Source organism: Amaranthus tricolor, chromosome 9 (assembly GCF_026212465.1).
Source record: "Amaranthus tricolor cultivar Red isolate AtriRed21 chromosome 9, ASM2621246v1, whole genome shotgun sequence".
Classification (NCBI taxonomy): Eukaryota; Viridiplantae; Streptophyta; class Magnoliopsida; order Caryophyllales; family Amaranthaceae; genus Amaranthus; species Amaranthus tricolor.
Window position 1 is genome coordinate 25920560 of NC_080055.1, and position 9498 is coordinate 25930057.

The 9498-nt window shown below is 33.0% G+C and overlaps 1 protein-coding gene across 2 annotated transcripts; it reads left to right on the forward strand.

Annotated features, from left to right (window-relative positions):
* The first annotated feature begins 2352 nt into the window (after positions 1–2352).
* LOC130824250 (protein ALTERED PHOSPHATE STARVATION RESPONSE 1) lies at positions 2353–8547 on the forward strand. 2 transcript variants are annotated; one of them, XM_057689176.1, is made up of 6 exons: positions 2353–2676; positions 3710–4639; positions 5554–5735; positions 6217–6440; positions 7014–7341; positions 7924–8547. In XM_057689176.1, the coding sequence occupies exons 2-6, from the start codon at positions 3883–3885 to the stop codon at positions 8356–8358; spliced, it is 1926 nt and encodes a 641-aa protein (XP_057545159.1). In that variant the 5' UTR covers positions 2353–2676; positions 3710–3882; the 3' UTR covers positions 8359–8547. The 2 variants fall into 2 exon arrangements, with proteins under 2 accessions (XP_057545159.1, XP_057545158.1); XM_057689175.1 differs by having other exon boundaries at positions 2354–2676; positions 7921–8547.
* The last annotated feature ends 951 nt before the right edge of the window (positions 8548–9498 follow it).

Sequence of the window (9498 nt, forward strand, 5' to 3'; positions counted from 1 at the left end):
TGTCTCTCACAAGAATAGCTCCATAAATAAATATATGAGATTTACTAATAAAAAAAAGTTTAAAAAGATTTTTTTTGTGAGTTTTGACAGGTAACATACTCAAGTCAAGGCCTAACATTGTGCGTACTAATTTCCTTCTTAGTGAAGTTAACTCCAAAAACTTGCTAAATTATGATATGAATTGGTTTTGCTGTTTGTTCAAATGAGATATTTCCTAGTCTTTCTGTCCCATTTAATTTACGCCTTTATAATAAAATAACAGTAAAATTAATTTTTAAAATATTCTTCTTATGACTTATTTAGTTTGAAGTATGATATATGTGAATTGAAAGAAAAATGTTTTTCCTAAATGCAAAAGGTATATATAACGAAAAATTTATTTTCTTTGATAATGTTTCACAGTCACAGAGATAATAATCATATAAATATTATTTTCTCTGTTCTCTAATGTTCTTTCCATTTGAAATATTTCACCTTAAGAAGAGAGAAATTTAATTAATGTTTTTGACACATATTTAGAAGATAAAATATATTCATGTGAGATCTCGTTAGATTCGTCTTAATGTATATTTTGTTATTATGTATTTTTTATAATTTTTTATTATGAATGATTAGAAGTATTGAAATTTAAAATTTACATTAAAAACTATTCAAAAAGTAAATGAAAAGAAAAAAGAAATGGAGGGAATATTAATTTTTCCTTCTTAAAAATTGCTAGCTAAGTTAAATCAAAAGGAAGCAAATATTTTTTACCATTTTACAATTTTGAAAAAGTATTAATGAAAAGAAAAAGGGGCGAGGAAAAGTTGTACAAAAGATAGAGCAACCCTAATGGAAAGTAGGATATACTTTGAACCTTAATTTTTTTATAAAGGCAAAGATGGCCAACTCAACCTTTATAAAGACTTAAAAAAAGGTAACTTTAAAACTTTAAACTACCTCCTGATTTCTATTTCCTTCAAATGATTATTTTTATATATTTTTTTTTGGTCTTATTTAAATATGATAGGAGTAATTGAATTTTCATGCAAATTCGATGTAAGGTTTAAATAATATATATATATATATATATATATATATATATATATATAAAACTATAAAATTTAATATTTAAAAATTATATTTTAAAATGATTTTAAGAAGATTTAATTTTTTTATATATATTTTCTGTTTCTCTGAGTTTATACTCTACGAATTAAAAAGCTTTCACATATTTGAGTTTAAGGTATATACTCTATGAATTAAAAAGCTTTCACATATTTGAGTTTAAGGTGTAAACTCAAAGAAATACATGAGTAATTTCTTAAAAGAAGCCCGAGAAAACTTGAGACAAAGTACAAGTGTTGCACATAATTAGAACAACTAGTTTCTTGAGAGACATATGTCAAGCTCACCCATTAAAAATTAATGTTACTTACTGTATTTTTAATGTCTATTTACATTATTTTTAATGCTTATTTACCATATATTTAATGCCTACTTTTAATATTTTAATGTTTACTTACATTATTTTTAATACCTATTTACAATATTTTAAAAAATATATAATGGGCCGACCCAATTAGAGATGTCTCTCAAAGAGACCGTCTCTCGCAAGAATTTGTGTAATTAGAAAACTATATTCTCTTTTTATACTTACTCCGTTTCATATTAGTTGCAACATTGTCAAAAATGGCACTATTCATTCATCATTTTTAATTTGTGAATAGTTTTTAATCTATAGGTTAAAATATAGTCAAGTGATATTTTGTTTGATTCGTCTCATTGCAAAGATTATTAATATCAAATTTTTATAATTTTTTTATTATACATAATTAGAAATATTAAAAATTAAATTAGTGCATAAGACAGCATGAAAAAACAAATGTTGCAAATAAATTGAAACAGAGAAAGTAACTTTTAGTTATGCAAATTAAGAGACATTACAGATTGAAGTGCATTGAGAATCAAATATTGTCCCGATGATGACAAATAACATATTCTACAAGCAAGATTTAAATTCGATTCGTATTTGATTCTTTTCCAAGTTTATCCTCTTGTAACCCAAAAGATTGAAATATATTATAACCGTGCAAAAGAAATAAGACGTCTACCCACTTGTAACCCAAAAAAGTTTGAAATATATAAACAACAATGTAAAACAAATGAGACACTTGACGTGAATATTATAAATAGTAGAGGTGTTCATTTGGGTCATCGAATTTATTTAAGGTCATGTGTTTCGAGTCGGCTATCAAAATCAAATTTTGTCTCCACGTTGATTTTTACACAATTATAAATTTATTTTAAAATAAAATTCAATTATAAAGTCGATTGAATTGGAACTATTTTGAATACATCCGAAGACGGTAAAAGTTTTTGAACATATTTTCATGTGCAACAGCTTAGCTGCTGGAGGGAACCAAAAAAGTTCCAAAAAAGTAGTGTAGACTGTTCTTCTTTACTCTCCAAACCCCCTTCTTACATGCCCACAACCCACTGGTGAAATTCCTTCTTTCTTTAAATTTTTTTATGGGGAAAGTCATCCCATGATTTCTTTATTGACCATCATCATCTTCCATGGTTTTACAGTAATTCATAAATAAAATTTCAAGTTTGAATATTTACATGCTAAGAATGTTTGTGGGTTTCTGTTGACTAACCCATTGCTTGTATGCTTCTCATGTTCTTTTCAAGGTTTGTGCTTTTATCCTTGTTTTTATGCCATTTTCACTTATATTTCTTGACATTCCCTGAAAATTTCTTCTTTTTTTTGTATTTTTTATGTTCTTATTTTGTTTTTATTTTGATTTTTGGTGTTTCTTATGCATGCCTTATTTAGGTTTTTATGTAGATTTGTTTATTGATGTTGGGAAGATCATATTTTTTTGACAGTTTCTGTCAGTATTCCTGTTTTATTGTCTTTTCCAGAAATTAAGTGGCTTAAAATACAAAATTAGGGAAGGTATTTGGTCCTTTTATATAAAGATTATGCCTTTCTCTCTAGATTTTAACAATTTTTGAGTTCTATTTACTGGGTACTTTTGTTTATTCCTTTAGCATGCCTAAAATAGAAAATGGAAGACAAGATCTTGGGAGGGGAGAGATAATAAGAAGAAAAAAAAAAGAAAAAAAAAAGAAAAATTAGTAATGTTTTTGTGATGTTGGAAATTCTAATGTCTCCCCCTTTCCTTTTTTTGTCCTTCTAGATGGGAAACGAGAGTGATACGGTTATCATAATCGGCAGAAAATATGAGATATTCCTTGAAACGGTTGGAGGGATTTGGTTGATGAAAATAGTAGAAAGTAGATAGAAAGCATTAGGAGTTAGGACCTTATGGGTTTTTAGATTTTATTGTTTAGTTATAAGTCCATTGAAGGTGAAAATGTAGATGTTCAAATGTGGGATGATGAGGGAAGGTGGATCAAGGGCGCAACAAAAATTGACAAATTCTTAAAAGGCCTTGTGCAATTTCAAAAATTATGATGACAACTTTGTACTTTTAAACATTTAACATATATTACGTCATTTAATATTGAGACCTTTATTTTTCGGGGCCTTGTGCGGTATAACATGTTGAACATGATCAGAACCTCCCCTAAGGTGAATTATGCTCTGATTGTGTTTTTCTACTAATTGGGTTTTTGCTAGTGTTTGCAATTGTTTGATTAAAGGGTTTACTCAATTATTTGATTATACCTTTGTTACAACTTTTTCTTATGAATTTAGTGTTGTGGCCGAAAGAACCCTAAAAAGTTGCATCGATCGTGTTACATATGTGGCCTTTGGCTAACATAGGATGGATTATGAAGAAACGGAAGAATTGTGAAGCTATATAGAAGTTTATATTTTTGTTACTTGTATCTAGAAGCGGAAAAAGGATCAAACTTGAAAATTCCGATATGGGTTGTGCTTCTTCGAGGGTCGATAATGAAGAACGAGTGCAGATATGTAAGGAAAGAAAGAGGGCGCTAAAACATCTTTTAGGGTATAGAAAAGAATTTACCAATGCCATTTTATCGTACTTAAAGGCACTGAAAGACACGGGTATAACACTTCGACAGTTTGCTGAATCGGAGTCACTTGAATTCGAGAGCACTTTACCGCCTTCTCCACCGCTCCCTCTCCCTCCCGCGCCTCCATTACCTCCTCCTATTGACAGTCCTGATTCGAGGAAGGTGGAAGGTAATCGTAAGGGAAAAGAAGTGCTAGAAGAAATGATTGAGGTTGGTGATGAGAGTATCTTTTCCCCTCCACCGCCTTCTAGCTTGGGGGATCCTTGGGGCTTGCTTGACGGTACTTCTGCACTACAAAAAGCCGAGAGTGGATATTTTGAAGATGTCGATGAGGAAAATTGGGCCGAGACAACATCACAATTTGAGGAGGATCAAGAGAATGTGACATCTGATAAAACTTCGGGTGCTCTTGGAATGAAGTCTCTGAAAGTGGGTGACAATTCATCAACCGTGACAGGGCAGACGGCTGAAATGGGAAGGGCTATGGTGGTGTGGAGGAGGAAGAGGAAGACATTATCATCCATGGTTAAGGAGCTTGATGATTACTTCTTGAAGGCGTCTGCCGGTGGAAAGGAGATAGCGGTTTTAGTAGACATGACCACTTGGAATGCTTCCTTACATCACGACTCGAAATCAAGAAATGGTAATTTCATTAGCCTCTATTGCATTCTTTCAATGGATAACCATACCGAGGACATGTAAAAACAACTATAAGTCGGTTAAGGTCTATTTGCTTGTTGGTACTAAATAGTGGTAATGAAATTGATTTAGAATATAAATTTTCATGAAATGTACATGTCATTCCCATGGTCATGAAAATTTGATCATGAAAGTGTTATGCATTAAAATGAATTTTGTAAAGAAAATGCGATGATTGAAGAGCATGACCGTTACACCTGTCAGGAGATTTTCCTAACAAAATTACCCAACTTTCCTCTACCTTTCCTAACCTTTGATACCGGCAACCAAATGGGCCGCTCATGTGTACATTTATAGAATCATATCAAATAATTTTATGGTCTGATTTATGGGATTCATAGCTTGAATGCTTTTAAGAGTGAAAATATTTAATACCAAGAAAGCTCTTTATATGTCAAAAAAATGTCTCTTTCCATTTTGGAAAACATTTTGAATTATGTGTATTATTTTTATAAAAAATGAGCATTAATTGTAAATTAGTCTTCAAGTTTAAAGCTTTTGTGAATTACAACTTCAATGTTTATTAGTTGCGAACTATAGCTTCGAAAGTGTCAAAATGTACACCATTCAAGCCAAGTGACCGTTGACCAACCCACGTGAACTTTGACCAACCTAAATGACTGTTGACCATTACTAATACCTTTGACTTTTGTTGATCACCCCCAATCACCTTTTTCCTAATTACCAGTTGTACACTTGTGTTTTAGCACTTTAACGTCGTTTTTACCCATCATAACAATATTATAAAAAGCACTATGAAGTGCTTCCCTAAATACATGGTGAAATTTGTTGCTTTTCTCAATCCTTTGTGTTGAAATGTCATCAGAAGTAACGTTGATGGAATGTAGTTATTTTCAGGGAAAGGTAACCACTCTGCTAGATTGAGTTCTATGTCATGGAGCAGGTCATCTCCACCACTTCAGGATACAAGGGACCCTTTAGAGGTTGGTACTCCTGTTGAACCATGCAAACCAGGAGCACACTGCATCACACTTGAAAAGATTTTTGCTGAAGAACAGACCCTTTATACGACTGTAAAGGTAATGCCTTTTTTATAATGTTTATGATTGATACTCGAATTACTGCAAGTATAGTCCTTTAGGACTATCTCGAGCGGACTAAACTCCCTACTAAAACTCCTAGCTAAATCGTCATGATATGAGAATCTTGGGTTAGCCAGCTTTCCCTTTCACCGTTTGTGACAAGGGATCGATTCTCACCGCCTAAAACGATTAATTCCCCCTCCCCTCCTTGCCCGAATAGGATTCTCCAGGCTTACCCTGATATAAAAAATGGCTAATATAAGATAAGATATTATGCTTTTCTATACTCCTATAATTCTAATACTCTTATAATTTCATAACAAATGTCTGCTTTTATGGGCCCGTCTTACTGTAAGACAGTCTCATACAAGACTTGCTGAATGAGGCTAGTCCGTTTGTATGCTAAATCATGGTTATTATTTTTACACACTTACTGTGTGTTCCCGTTAACTTGATAATATTGTTATGCCATTTGCAGAAGGAGGAAAGGGCGAAGTTGGAGCATAAACGGAAATCTATGTCATTGCGGAAACAAGAGGGTGAAAATGGTGACATGGAAAAGATAGAGAAATTGCAGTCGGCGGTTGAAACTTTGCAGTGCGAAATTGTACATCTTCAAGAGTTAGTAAGAAAGACATCTACTTCTATAATGACAATCATAGACGAGGAGCTGCATCCTCAGCTTTTTGCTTTGCTTTCCGGGTAAATTTCAAAACATTTTATCTTTAATATGCTAACCTCTTTATCATCAATGCAGTATAGTAGTATAGTGTCACATGATTCACTAATCTCCTTGCAAATTGCATATCAAAAAAAACGAATTATGATCAATTTTGGGCAAATTTGAGTGAATCTCACGGCTCACATGTGTACACATACCGATATTGGGATTTAACTTTGTGATTTTGATTGTTGACGAATGCTAAATTGTGACTATGAAACTGTTAGACTGACAATTCTTCACATGATCACCCCATGGGCCCACTTGTGTGGATATACATACACCCATACACACCCACGGGCACCCGTGGGTTCAGGCCCACAAACCCACAAGTAATGAGCATTGACTTGCATACAACACATGATGAGGTTTACTCTTTTCGGAAACCATATGGTATTAGGAGATTCACCCATGAAATACTATATACAAGTCCACAACCCACTTTTTTAGCGATGTGGGATCTTCCTCACATGTAAAGTATTTTCAACAGAAAACTAAAGTTTTAAGTGTTTTCGTGTGCCATTGAAGGAATATTTATGAATGAAAATTTGCAGGCTTATAAACATGTGGAGAACGATGTACGAGTGCCACCAAGTTCAGAGTCGTATCTCGCAACAGGTACAGACACTAACAAGTCACAATGCAGAGCCAACTACACTGCATCATCTTGAAATAGCAATGCAGCTTGAAAGTGGAGTCAATTTCTTGTACACTAGCTTTTGTAAACTGGCAAAGTCGCAGCGAGATTATGTCGGTACCATCTGCTTCTGGATTCGGCTGACGGAAAGTCCTATAGAAGGAGAAAACGAGAATCGCAGGCCGTCTGTGGTTCGTAATCTATGTGAAAAATGGCAGCTTGCCCTTGATAGGCTACCAAAAACGGTACCATTTTATCCTGGAATCCCGACCATTTTTAAATTTTATTAATATTTTTTTGGAATCGGTATTAGTCTAAAACAGGGCCGTTCCTAACCATAGGCAAGATAGACATTTGTCTAGAGCCTATGGTTAGAAACGGCGCTTATATCCGAAAATTATGGTTAATAAAAAAGACATTTAAAAATTTGCAATTTATGATTATTCTTTTATCGGTTGAAAAGTATATGACATGTCTACGTCTATATTGATAATTATAATGCATAGGATCCATCTTTGTTATTTTTCCAAACACCCGTTAAAGCTCAAAATCGACCCTCCTTACAGAGGGTTCATTTCTTTCAGTTTGCCTAAGGCTTATTAAATAACAGGAACGACACTGCTCTAAAAGCTACTTAAACTGGGGATAGTCAAATGTCACATAATTTGCTAATCTCCTTGCGAATCGAAAAAACCGAATTATGTTGGTTTTGGACTACTCTTGGGCATACTTGAGCGGATCACGAATTCAAAAGGCAAATTAGCTAGCGAACTATGTTACCCTGGGATAGACTTTCCTAGGTCTGAATTTTGTTTCATTTACAGCAGGTGTCTGAGGCGATTAAGAGTTTTCTTGAGGCCGTACAATCGATAATCAAACAACAGCGGAAAGAATGCATTCAGAGGAGAAAATTAGAGAAGCGGGAGAGAAGGCTGATGAAGGAACAAAAGACGGTTTTAGAATTGGAAAAAGAACTTGAAATGCCGGGAGATGCAGCGATTTCAGGTTCGAGCCAGAAGCAAAGATTGTATGAGAAACGCGCAAAAATCGATTTGCTAGTAAAGGAACACGAGGACGAGAAGGCCAAGTACGAGAATGCTGTCCGTGAGATCAAGGCTTTGACGTTAAGTAACTTGCACGCGAGCCTCCCTCGTCTGTTTGAAGAACTGATGGGATTTTCGAGTGCGTGTACTCAGGCTTTTCAGACGGTTTTGAGTCATGCTCAGCAACTCGGTGATGCTCAAGAATCCCACACCGAATGATGGCGGCTTTTAGTTTAGAGTTATACGATTTTGTTTGAAACGCAGATCGGTATTGATGCAATGTGATTAATTCATTGTAAGGCATGTAAACATCTGTACTTAACAGCGCTGATTTTAGCTACATTCACCCTCATGTTTGTTGTCAAGTGAAAACTATTTGGTGAAATGATCTATTTTTTTGATGGCCAACTTAATCAAAAAATAACTTAATAGCAGGTCTTGTATGAGACTATCTCATCATCAGACGAGCTCATATAATTAGTTTATTTCTCTAATTGATCATTTTAAGATTGTAAGTGATAATTTTAAGGTTATAAGCTTTAAGACTATAAAAAGTAATTATTTTAGATGATTATTTAAAATTATAACTGAACACTTTAAGATCGTAAATATACATTAGATCAATTCAATACAGATGGTTTTACCATGAAACTGTTTCAGTTGAGAATTTGTGAGATTAAAGATGTTTTGGCCCCGACATGCTGTAAAAAAGGTCCGCCATGGCCTATGGCAAATAAAAAAGTCCAGAATATCATGACTTATCAAATATTTTCAGAAAATATTTTTCTTTTGTTTTTCTATAATTAAACAAGGGTTTTACAATTACGCAACAATTTTCTTGTGCAAAGTTTTTAAATAATTAGGAATATCAAAGAGTGTGTTAACAAAAATCAAAGTATTAAATCAATCAAAAAATAGAAGTATTAACAAGGCATTTGATTATTAGTTAATATAAATTGATAGCAATGAAAATGAATTTAATGTTAATTTCATAGTGTGATGCCATTCAGAGTAATAAACTCTCATCTTAAAACATAAATAAGTGAAGAAAAAAATAATTATAAATAAATATAATCGTTAACCTTGTGTGATAGTTGGTCTTATTCCACCATTTAATATCATTTGCCGTAAAAGTAATTAAAAAGATTTTTTTTCGTTTTTTCTTTGATTTGGTCGTATTAAGTGAATGTTACAACCAATTCTCCCAAACTAATCTGAACCAAACTAAATTTTATTAAATTAAAATTAAGAAATGACGATTTTAACACCCACAAGAATTTCAATTTTCAGGTAAACATTTTTTAATTTGAATGCACACGAAACCTCAACATTTTTCGATAAACTTATTTCCAAGACAAT

Excerpts from the sequence above, each read along its gene's own strand:
- LOC130824250 (XM_057689175.1), top strand. The coding sequence starts at position 3,883 with ATGGGTTGTGCTTCTTCGAGGGTCGATAATGAAGAACGAGTGCAGATA. Across the intron at positions 4,640-5,553 it reads CGACTCGAAATCAAGAAATG|GGAAAGGTAACCACTCTGCT; the intron begins GTAATTTCATTA and ends AGTTATTTTCAG. Across the intron at positions 6,441-7,013 it reads CTTTTTGCTTTGCTTTCCGG|GCTTATAAACATGTGGAGAA; the intron begins GTAAATTTCAAA and ends GAAAATTTGCAG.